The sequence below is a fragment of the Nyctibius grandis genome, chromosome 5 (assembly GCF_013368605.1).
Source record: "Nyctibius grandis isolate bNycGra1 chromosome 5, bNycGra1.pri, whole genome shotgun sequence".
Taxonomy (NCBI): domain Eukaryota; kingdom Metazoa; phylum Chordata; class Aves; order Nyctibiiformes; family Nyctibiidae; genus Nyctibius; species Nyctibius grandis.
The window spans coordinates 3,781,235-3,793,290 of NC_090662.1; the positions used below are offsets into that span (position 1 = coordinate 3,781,235).

The window sequence follows — 12,056 nt, forward strand, 5'->3', positions numbered from 1 at the left end:
CTCCATTCGCTTTGTGTCGTTTGATGTTAATCAGCTCTCCCTCTTACATCTCAAGAGCAGACAAATATATCCCGATAGGAATCTCAGCAGATTTACAGAGATCAGCTTCAGTGAAGGAGATTAAGAAGAAGCAGAATATGAATAGGATTGTGCTTCCTTTCTGTTTCTCTTTATTTCTGTTTTATTTTGTCCTTCCTCTACCTTCCTTAAGCAGTTTGTCGTCTTTTATTAAAAATGTATAGTAATGAAATAAAGCAAGAACTGATTCAATATTTGTAATATAGGAATTCCCTCAATGTCTCCTGGTCTCTACCGAATGCACCTGGTCACCACTGTGATTCTGCAGTATGTGTGGCTAAAATTCATTGGGTTGTTCACATTTCATGAGTGCTAGATGACTGCTTGACTGAGTTAAATCACAATTCCAGCAGCATGGCACATCGAAACAGGCTGTTTATTGTCATTATTCCAGGAAGACAAGGCCAAGAGCTTCTTTTGGAAGGCATTTATTCTTTAGCCTTCATTAATCATGACCAAATATTTTAAGTCATGGTTTTGAATATAGTTTGAGTGAAAAGCAGATCCAAAGAAACTGTCTTATCCAGGGAGAAAAAAAAGAAGACAGAGCACTTGCAGACATCTGGAATTACTGCTTTTACAATACACACCTCATTCACTCAATTTAGATTGTTTCAGTCTGATTTCTCTCCAAACCAGATAGCTCCAATTTGCTATCTGCCAGGTCATACAGTTCTCCAAGGAAGCAGCCCTCAGTGGCCTGGGATCTTTGCAGTCTATAACAATTTCTGTACTTACAAGGGATTTTCCAGTCCAGGAGAAACTAAGCAAGTTACAGATGTGATTTGCTAGAATAAATGTGTTGCAGCTAAACAGTAGGTCTTCTCCCTACTTCTCCTCAGAGAAACACCCTCTTGTGTTAATGTCTTCGCTAAGCAGTCAGTGCCCATCATCTCTGGTCTGCAGTGCTATTAAAAACCCAGCTAGATTATTCCATCTATGAGAGACAGGAAGATCTCATCCCTGCTGACTGCCATCTGCCTTTGCCAGAATCCGTAATTTTTTAACCATTCACCAAACCAGAGCCCAGATGCAAAACCACACTCCCTACTGCCACTGCTCTGCTGCCACGGGGAGATGAAAGATCATCCATCTCCTGCATCAGCTTCATTTCTGTTGATACAAATAATGCAGGACAGCAAAGACCTTGATGTGTGTCAGAAGCTGTCAAGAGTATTGGCTAATTAGTGCTTAGGGGTGGTAGGTGGGAGCTGCCCAGTACATCTTGAGCCATGGCATGCTCTGCGTGGTCCCTGCACATCTCATCGGCTCCAGTGCTGAGACTTTAATCGGATCACTTCTGACAACATATTCCAGATGGATAAAGATGCTTTAAGCTGCCTTTGGTTAAGGCTTTTCAGGGAATTTTGGTGGCAGGGAGGAAGCCACTACCAAGATATAAAGGCTCTCCCATGCCTGGCCTGTTTGGAGGTATTTCTCCTCCATGCTCACTGCCAAGCCTGGCTATGGGCTAGCCTCCTTGGACCTTCCTTAGCCCGATCTAGAAGGGAGAGAAAGATGTGTGCCCCTGGGACAGAAACTGTAGTGATGTCCTGGTCTCAGGGCAGACCACTCAAACAGTGCAGAGAACTCAGAGCCAGCGTACCCATATGAGTAATCACAAGATGTGCCTTTATTATTTAAATGTCAGTAATCCGTAGTGGAGATCGGGGCTTAGCAGTGCTAAGCAATGTATGTATATATACACTTAGAGACAGCTCATGGCTGGAAGGTCTGGCAGAAAAAAAAAAGCCCAAGGCTGTAGAAAAAGGTCAATAAACACAAATCCAGTGACATGACATGCCCCAAGGTCACACACAGTCAGTGGGAGAGCAGGGCCCAGAGGCTGCTACTTCTATAACTCCCAGTCCCATACCTTTCCATGTTGACCCCACAACTGGCACTGTCCTTATGCTATGCTGACACAGACCTCAACACATGGCAAAACAGCAGTGCCAAGTGCTGGTGTCCTCTCAGGGGCAAAACATTCAGCATCTCTTTGAGTGACACTGAAGTCCCCTCTCCTCTTCATCCACCTTGCTAGCTCTGCCCCAGAGGGTTCAAAAGCAGGTGGGATGGGTGATGGAGCAGTAATACTGAATGCATTGAGGAGATAGTGTCCCAAACCTTCCCTCAGAGTGACTGATCATGCAGGAACACAACACAGGTCACCTCAGGGGTCTCTTTCTCACCAGTTGACATCAAAGATTGTGTTGACATAGGTGGGCAGCACTGCAGGAGCAATGCGATTAGTTCTCTGTCTTACACTGGTTGTTATGAGGACAGCCCTGGGTGAAGAACAGGGCAAACCTTACTCTTCCAGCAAGACTGGAGCATCTGAACTCTGCTAAATGGATAAAGCCAATGCTTAGAATTTTTCTGCTGGTCACCTCCTACCAAGGACAATCTACAGAAAGCTGGGGGGAGAAAAGAGGAAACCCTTGGTAAGATTTCCATGGAAGTGGTAGGAATCTCTCACTCCATTGCAAACACTTCATTATGATTAGGAGCTTCAGTCTGTTGGAAGGAGAGTAGAGATTTTCAATCATCATCTGTGGTGTAAAGATGACTTCTATAGGGCCCATGACAATCTCTAAAGAACAACCATTTAGTGTGTGCAACACAGAGGTGCACCCTGCAAAATTCCTGAAGTCTTTGTACTTAGAAAAGTTTAGTGCTCCACAAGAGAACAGTTGGAAAACACCAACTGGGAGTTGATGTGAAGCCTGGGGCATATATGTCAAAGCCACTGTGCTCTGGGAAGGCTCCTGGTATGTATAAACAATGATTGAATTACTTAAAATCTTGAAAGGAGCCTCATGACTGTCATTGAAATGAACACACTGGTGTCCAGGAGTTGGCAGCTACTACCAGCTTCCCCCTCTGTGCTTGAGATCACCAAGAGCAAACCTCTCTCTGCACAGCCCTTTGAAATGTTGCCTTCCCTGCTTCTTGTTCTTGCAACTGATCTGGAAAAGAAGAAAGCAGAGACTACTGTAGTCAGGGCATGAATGATCATGGCTCTCTCAGGCAGAGTTTTTGTGTCACCTTCCAAAGTTAGCACGCTGTGAAATCCAAGGACAACCAAGTTATAAGAGCAAATCACCATTGTCAGCTTCCAGCTGGACGATGGTGGGTGCTGGCGTGATGGGCACTGGTCAGCACCTGCAGGAGATATTGGCCCTTGAGCACCAGTAGCTAGATGACTGGTAGGGAAGCCCAGGTTATTTTTAAATAGCGCTAAGTGCCTCTGTGTGGGGAACTGAACTGAACCCCAGGTGTTTGCATCACAACTGAATCACACCACAGAGCTTGCTCTGGCTGGCATCAGCTCAGTCCACCTTAGCTGAGCTGAGATCACTGAAAGAGACCTGCAGACTAACTTGGTCTCCAGAACCATGTGTGACCCCCATAACGCTCTAAAAATGTGTCCTAGACTGCCACCACTGCTTCATTTCCCTACAGATGTGCAATGGGAGGGGGGCAACTAATAACCTCAACACTGGATGCATTTCAACAGTGCTTTTTATGTGAAGTTCTGTGATCCTTTGAGATGAAAGATGCCACAGAACTGTAAATATGTGCCATTATTATTCTCTGAATTGATGCTTCTTCAATACTCCTGGAAGTGACATATAAATAATAGCATGATGATCTAATCAATATCTCATATTTACATCTCCCCTTTCATCCAGAAAGATCACAGAGCTCTTTGTAAGCAATAGCTTCACAAGTCCCTCGTAGTTGAGCATAACAGCACCAAAGGGAGCCTGGTGAGCCAATATATAATTATACTGATATGATTTCACCCAGCTTCAAGCCACTTTGAGATCCCACTGCACCTTAGTAGGTTAAGATGGAAAGTGATGGGGAGTCCAGTACCTATTGTGTACTGTAGTAGGGAATTTACAGTCAAGGTAGAATTTATCTAAGGCACCAAAACTAACATGTCTGCACTTGTAAAAGTGGCACAGGAACATTTAATGACCGTATATAGCCAGGAGCATCACTGAACACTCCTTCCAAGTGCAAAGGTGTGCTAAGTTTATAAAAGTTTATAGACTTCACACTCCTGTAACCAGAGGAGAGCAGAATGCTTGATGTAGACATGGTCAAGAGTTAGTGGGCAGATTGCTGTTAAACACTGTGTGCATGTGTTTAAGGCATCCCTCCCTCCCTCAGCACCCCATGTGCTTTGCATTTACTCTTAGACAGAGTCTTTGGAGAAAATTATATTTTCCTTCTGAGAAATGAGAGACCTCTCTAGTTGGGTCAATTTTCTTGTTCTGCATTTCAAATTAATAACATTCTTCTGAGAACGGTCTTGGCCAGTCCTGTACTGTGCAGAAGATGGACAAACTTAAGTTTGAGATGTTGAAAAGCACTTTTACCTAAACTGTCAAAATCAGGTGGCAATGCAAGGAGGTCACTACTGAGCTGGGTCACCTTGCCAGCTCTCTAGGGAGCAGGGAATGGATCAGAGGCCAAGGAAAGCTCTGGAGAACCCTTTGGATATCAGTTCAGCTCCAACTAGGGTCAGCCTGATTGCACTTTTAATGGTTTCTATGAAAAGAGTGTGTCAATGACCATTGTTTGGTACCATTTGGTGAATGCCATCTTTACTGAAAGCACCAGAACCTGAGCTGGTACTCATGGGCTTCCTGTTATTAATATAGCAAAAATACCAAAGGAGATGAGGCTTGACTATAAAGGGCTATTCCCACAGGTACAGTAGTTGCACCTCACAGAGACAAGTGGCATGAGACACAAGTTCAGAAAAAACTTCACATCAGCCCCAAGCCACTGGCTGCAACATCTGGGATCACACAGAGCTTAGCTGAGAGCCAAATCCTGAGTTACATTTAATTCACTGGACAGAGACAGTGGTAAGGGGTTGAAAGCAGCACAGGCATGGATGGATGTAAACCCCCTGTGAAACCAGGTCTCTGTTCCCTCTCAAATAAGGGAATACTCTTGGTACACATTTTCCACCTTATTGCACCCTAGATCCTTCTGGCTTGTAGGACGCAGGGACCTGCAAGAAGGTGGCTGTGTAAGGGTGGTCACAGGGTACCCGTGCTGCTGTGAAATGCATCTCCTGCATCACTGCATCTTTCTCAGGTCCTGAGCTGCGTGAACCCCGACAACGTGAACAGCCCTGAGATCCCGGTGAAGATCCTGAATTGTGACACCATCACGCAGGTCAAGGAGAAAATCCTTGATGCCATCTTCAAGAACGTGCCCTGCTCTCACCGGCCCAAAGCTGCTGATATGGACTTGGGTATGTGAGTGCACAGTGGGCCGTGATTACCCCTGGGCTGGGGGGAGAGGGGAGATGGGAGACAATGAAAAACAGTCTAGACACTGTTTGTTGGGGCAAGTGCCATGTCTCCAGACTGGGTGTACCCTTGGTGCTTGTGCAAGGCAGAGCAACAGCAATGGCGAGAAGGCAGAAGAGAGTGATTAAATTGGTGCATATCCTATTGGCACATGAAATCTTTGGCCTTGAGGACATAAAAAGACCAGTAGCCATCCAGCTTTTCTGCTCACAGAATTCAGTTTGGACAAGGGTATGGAAAAGGTATGACTGGGACTATTCATGGCTGGCTGAATATGAGCCAGCAGTGTGCCCAGGTGGCCAAGAAGGCCACCAGCATCCTGCCTTGTATCAGCAATAGTGTGGCCAGCAGGACTAGGGCAGGGATTGTCCCCCTGTACTCGACACTGGTGAGGCCACACCTCAAATCCTGTGTTCAGTTTTGGGCCCCTCACTACAAGAAAGACCTTGAGGTGCTGGAGCAAGTCCAGAGAAGGGCAACGAAGCTGGTGAAGGGTCTGGAGCACAAGTGTGATGAGGAGTGGCTGAGGGAACTGGGGTTGTTTAGCCTGGAGAAAAGGAGGCTGAGGGGAGACCTTCTCGCTCTCTACAACTGCCTGAAAGGAGGGTGTAGCGAGGAGGGTGCTAGTCTCTTCTCCCAGGTAACAAGCGATAGGACGAGAGAAAACAGCCTCAAGTTGTGCCAGGGGAGGTTTAGATTGAAGATCAGGGACAATTTCTTCACGGAAAGTGTTGTCAAGCACTGGAACAAGCTGCCCAGGGCAGTGGTGGAGTCCCCATCCCTGAAGGGATTTAAAAGCCGTGTAGATGTGGTGCTGAGGGACATGGTTTAGTGGTGGACTTGGCAGTGCTGGGTTAACGGTTGGCCTCGGTGATATTAAAGGTCCTTTCCAACCAAAATGATTCTATGATTCTATTCTCCTTGTCCTGCCAAAGACTCCTGGAAAAAAAGCACCAAATTCCCAGGGTGGTGTTGTCAGCAGTGTTCAGGCTGCAGAGATTTATTCCTAGCTCTTCTCTGAATAGTGAGGGTTTGGATTATACATATCTTCTTGCTGAGAAAGTCACAGCCCAAGCAGTATTAATTACTCGTTGTCCAGGCACAGGATAGGGGATGAAGCATCCTCCATTCAGCGGGCTGCATCCATCTCACCCCTGACTGCTTCCCTCTCCTGCCAGCACCCCACCACCAACAGCAGGGCTGGGAGCTGATGCTCTGAGGTTTCCTTTCAGCAGAGGACTAGGAGGTCTTAAGGAAAGATTCGTCCCTCTGTCAATGTATTCATGTATTTTTTCTCAGTGGTTTGCTCCTTCATGCATTCCTCTGCTTGGAGGGTGGAAAGAGCTGCACCAGCTTCACTTGCATTTCGAGGCAGTTGTGCTTTTGATCTGTGGGGCACACAGGGAGCTGTACAGTCCAGTGCAGGGGTGCCTCTGAGGCCAAAATCTATCTCTGCCCAAAATCTGGAGCAAGGATGCTGGAAGGGGTGACATATCTGAAGTTGGGGTCCACAGGCAGATGTGATACAGCACCTGGAGGCTACTGTGAAAGAATGTAGAAAAATCTTCTCAGAGCATTGCTGAGGTGTCTGATAGGGAGCTGGGAACTGTGTTGTGGCTGTACCTGCCAGAATTTGCCCTCAGTGACCTTCAGTGAAAGAGACTTGAGTGGAAAATGATGAATTTTATAAAACCCAGCAAAGTAGAAGAGGAAACAAAAGGACAAGGAATGGACTGATGCAGAGAAACAATTCACAGCAATGATGGAGGCAGGAATGAGAGGTCAGGGATTAAAGTGTCTATATGTGTGTGCATATGTGTAGGGGAGGAGGGGATTCCTGACAGAAATTACAGCAAGGTTCCTGCTCATGAAAGGCAGTTACAATAACAAAACCAGCTGCCAAAACCAGCAGCAATAAGGATCATATACATCATCAGGAAAGGACCCAAGGTGATTTTGGAGCTGCTGTGAGTCAGCAGGGGAATGGTGAGTGCTACGGGGAGCAGGAGGGCAGATAGAGCAGGGTGCCAGGGCACAGTAGACCGGAGAAGTGAGGTTGACAGCCAGATCTCTTGACCTCTCTGATGCTGGATGGTGGCCACAGATGGTGGCCACATTCAGTTGTCAGACTGGGTATGAGAGGGAAGTAGTTTGTTCTGCTGTGGGGATGAATGATGGACCCATACTGGGAGGCAGGAATTTTACCTGCACGTTGCAAATATGAGGGACAAATTGGAGTCTGCAGATGTTGTTATTGTATCTCTGAAAACTGACAGATACAGAAGTGTGTGTGAGGGGTCCCAGCTGGAGCCTGACAATTTTGCACCCAGGACTGTTGCTGTTTTAAGCAATATTGACCTGCTGAGTGGTCAGCAAGTTCCAGAAAGTATTTATGAGCGTATGCACCCCTCAGAGGATAGACTTGTCCATACTGACAGGAGTCTGCTTAATGAGCAGCTCTTTGACCTATAGCATTGATGATGCAGTTGAGGGGAAAAAAAAACAAAACAGAACACAAAAAAAATCCTCGTCTAGTAGAAGGGTCTTGCAGCAGCAGCATATTTGCAGGCTCCTTTAGCACAGCAGGTAATAAGGTGGGAGGAGCAGGGCTGGCATGGGTGAAGCAGGAACAAGAGGACACACACGTCCAGCCACAGCTCCAGCCCAGCCTCTTTGCAGGGAAAGATGTTTGTTGGCACCTGGCATCCTTTTGGTGAGAGTGAAGGCAGCGAGGGGAGAGCAGAAAGCACCACTGGCCGTTAAAAACAGCACAGAGCTCTCAGGATCAACCTGCCCCAGGCTGAACGCTCAGAACTGCAAAGGCGACTTGATCAGCCCCGCCAGTCCATGCTAAACAGTAGGTCAGAGCAGATGACTGTAATCTGGCCTTGAAATCCATGGTTTTCTAAACAACAACACCGTTTTCTACTATCATCACAATTTTCTGGGCTTTCTGTCCATGCTAAGGCCAGATTGCTCACACGGAAGAAAGCAAACAAGCTAATGAGTTATTTTGAGTTGTTAAATGCAGGGTAGCTGCAGGCAGAGTGACTTGTACGTGTCGCAAATGTCATAATGTTTTGCAGTTACCCAGACAACTCATGGAGGGGGTTGTCAGCTGAAAGCACTTATTTTGGACACCCTGAGGTTACATTTTAGTCCAAAATCCAAATTGCAGCCCTCTGAGTAAAGGCTTCTTTCTGCAGTGGCTATTTTTGTTATTATTGTTTTTTTAAAGCCCTCACCATAAATAAAATACCCCGTCTTTGGGAAACCATTTGGGTGTGAGGATCACAAAACATCACAAAACAGGGATTTGGCTTCATGCTGAGGCATTCTCTCTTCCCTGTGTTTCATCCGCTTTTTGAGATGGACTGCTGAGTTGATGGGAGCTGCTAGGTTGACTACCTTGCACTCAGTGACACTGTCTCAGGCTCATTGTGGACCCTGTCAGGGCAAGGTTTCACTGCTTCATTGATGGTGCAGTACTGGGATGAGGGGTTCAACCTTTAGGAGCCATTTAAACTGAGTCTAACTCTAGTGTATATACAGCAAGGCAGACAACTTGCATATACAGGATATTTCCCCAGTGTCTTCCATCTGTGTGTTTTGATGTGAACTATTTTTTTCCCAACCATGGTGTTCCTTTCTCCACCCTAGAAGCAGAGCTGAGTTTCTCCTGTCTTCCTAGAGATCATCACACACTAGACTAGTTTGTTCTCCTATTTCCTATGCCAATCTGTCTCTCGCGTGGAAATTATTAGGAAGTTAAAAAATACTCATAGGACTCAAAGCAGCCCCCCAGCTATTCAGACGAATCCTTCATGAGCACAAATGATCATGAAATAGGCATCGAGCCGGGGTCAGCCACATGCATTTGTTCCACATGCCATTGCTGTGCACAGTCAGCCACAAACAGTTTCACAGTCCTTCATGGGAGCCTCAGTGTCTGCAGAAAAAGGGTGGGAAGCACAGTGTATGGCATGAACAGTTGGCTGACATGGGCTGTGTGCACCATGACCTCGAAGTGCCTGTAAAGGATGGTGTAACTGATGATGACCAGCTCAAACAAAGGCGCTTGGAGTGAGCTGGCAGGTCTTCCATCCACGTGGCTATTTCAGTTGCCCCTGAAAAATGTTCTCTGCTGCACTTTTCTCCCTTGTTCAATGGGCATCTTCAGGGTGGCCTGGATCAGAAAGAAGGCACAAGGGAGGTGTAGAAGGCACAAGAAGGCACAGGTAGGCTGTTCATTTTTTATAGGATTTGAGGTGCAGGAGGACATGTCCCCATCTCCCATCTCCCCATAGAGTCATCTCCTAGACAGGCATTGCTACAGCTCAAAGAAGCACCTTTGTGTCAAAGGCCCCTGGAATTTCCTTTTTCCCACTCAAGTTGAACAGAAAGGTTGTTTCTTAATAGAAAAAAAAAAAGAAAAAAAAAAGAAGAAAAGAAGAAAAAAAAAGAAGAAGTAGTAATTCCTGTGTGCAATAAAAAGATACGCTATCTGCTGAATGAAATATAAAGGCTTCACAGCAGCTGTCTCCTGAGTTTGCATTTACCGCTGCTCCTGATTGGAAGGCTTGATAAAGATAATGGGATTTTTTACCTCCCTCCCCCTCTCCCTCCCTCTCTCCGGAAGGTGGAAGTGTAACAAATTGGATTGGAGTGTGTCTCTCCTTTGTGCTGGCTCGCAGAGGAGTGCACAGATCTGATGAGAGAGGGGACAGGGTACTGCCTGTGAGGACAAAGCTAACAGTTTTCACTTAGTGCTGTGAATATGGATGTCAGGGTCACCTTTTCCTCCTTTGCGGCCTCCCTTCCCATTCCCTTGGTCACAGCCTTCGCATTTCTTTGCAGATTGGTGTGTGACCACCTCAGCCGGCAGCACCTGTGTAGAAGGAGAGCGTGCAGTGCTCTTGTGAGACTGGGAAGAGTTGGGGGACCACAACTGGGGCTTCTTTCCCTGTCGTTGCTCAGATGCATGATGAAGTGATTTGTATTTGTTCAGGGAAAATGGGCTGCAAAGCTCAAGCCAGATGCTCTGAACCTCCCCTGCAGCTGGGGTTGTTTAGCCTGGAGAAGAGGAGGCTCAGAGGTGACCTTATTGCAGCCTACAACTACCTGAAGGGACGTTGTAGTGGAGTGGGAGTCAACCTCTTCTCTCAGGCAACTAGCAATAGGACAAGAGGGCATAACCTCAAGCTTCGCCAGGGGAGGTTCAGGTTGGACATTAGGAAGCATTTCTTCTCAGAAAGGGTCATTAGACATTGGAAGGGGCTGCCCAGGGAGGTGGTGGAGTCACCATGTCTGGAGGTGTTTAAGAAAAGCCTGGACATGGCACTTAGTGCCCTGGTCTAGTTGACATGGTGGTGTCAGGGCAATGGTTGGACTCGATGATCCCTGAGGTCTCTTCCAACCTGGTTGATTCTGTGATTCTGCAGGGGGTTTTCCCCCTTGTCTTGCTCAGGAGTGGGTCCGGTGCCAAGTCAGACTGGCCCTTCCTCTTCCTCACATGGCCCCTTTCTGCAGGAAGGCCAAGGGGAGGGGCTTGGTAATCCCCTACATCTGTGCAGGAGCACAAAGGGCTTGAGGGGACATCCCATGATGTCCCCAGCTCCCCTGGAGCAGAGGGAAAGCTGCTGCTGCTCTGAGGACCTTGTCCAGCCCTTGAATACAAATAAAGCATAGAATGGGGAAAGCTGTGCCTACCTTTCATATCAGAGACAAATGCAACACAGAGAACCTGTGCATCCCTCCCGAAACACTACGTGAATGTGTGTCCCTCCCCAAAGATGAGTCAGAAGAGGAGGACCATAGTGATATGCAGAGTCCTGAAGGAGAGATGTCAGAGACACTGTCCCCAAGAAACCATTAGGAAAGCACATAAGAGAGACACTGTGACAGTAGAAGTGCCTTTGGCACTCTGTGGGGCACTTCATAAGGGCACCGTTTCCCAGCCCAGCCCAAACTTCAGTATTTTGTGCTCTTCCCAGAAATATCTGGGACCAGTTAGCTTTCAGGAATCTAGTCCAGTTGGGAAAGAACAGAGAGCGTCACCCTCAGACATCACAAGGATAATGCAGGTGAGATTCTAAGGAGCTGGAGTAAATGAAGGGCACTTCAGGATCAGTGCTTAGCCAACATAACCTTTGCTTACTCTCTGAGTATCTCCAGCCAAAGTAACACCCAGCAATAAACACAGCAGCTGACCTCTTCCTGCTCATTTAAATGACTAATAAAGGCAAGGGCGGCTTTCCCAATACATTTTAATTATGTGATAAGAAAACTGCTGAAACCAAAAGAAATTTGCAACGGTCCTTGCATTTTTATGTTAGGAGAAATAAGCAGGGGTGGCAGGTGATGTCTCCATATCCAAGAGTTCATTTTAATTAACTCCTGCAAATGAATAGACTTTCTGCTTTGGCTCTGGCTAAACTGTATGTGGTTGGGTCACTGTGACTGAGACACGACAACCAAAAAGATGGCTTTGGATGGTCCAGGTTCACAGAATCACAGAATCAGTCAGGTTGGAAGAGACCTCTGAGATCATCGAGTCCAACCATTGCCCTGACACCACCATGTCAACTAGACCATGGCACTAAGTGCCATGTCCAGGCTTTTCTTAAACACATCCAGAGA

The 12,056-nt window shown here is 46.8% G+C and overlaps 1 protein-coding gene across 1 annotated transcript in view; it reads left to right on the forward strand.

Annotated features, from left to right (window-relative positions):
- Positions 1-12,056, forward strand: part of PLXNA4 (plexin A4) — a 511,402-nt gene that overhangs the window by 463,261 nt on the left and 36,085 nt on the right. Inside the window, exon 25 of the mRNA XM_068400326.1 lies at positions 5,200-5,359. Within this exon, the coding sequence (XP_068256427.1) occupies positions 5,200-5,359 (160 nt within the window). The remainder of the gene's footprint in view (positions 1-5,199; positions 5,360-12,056) is intronic.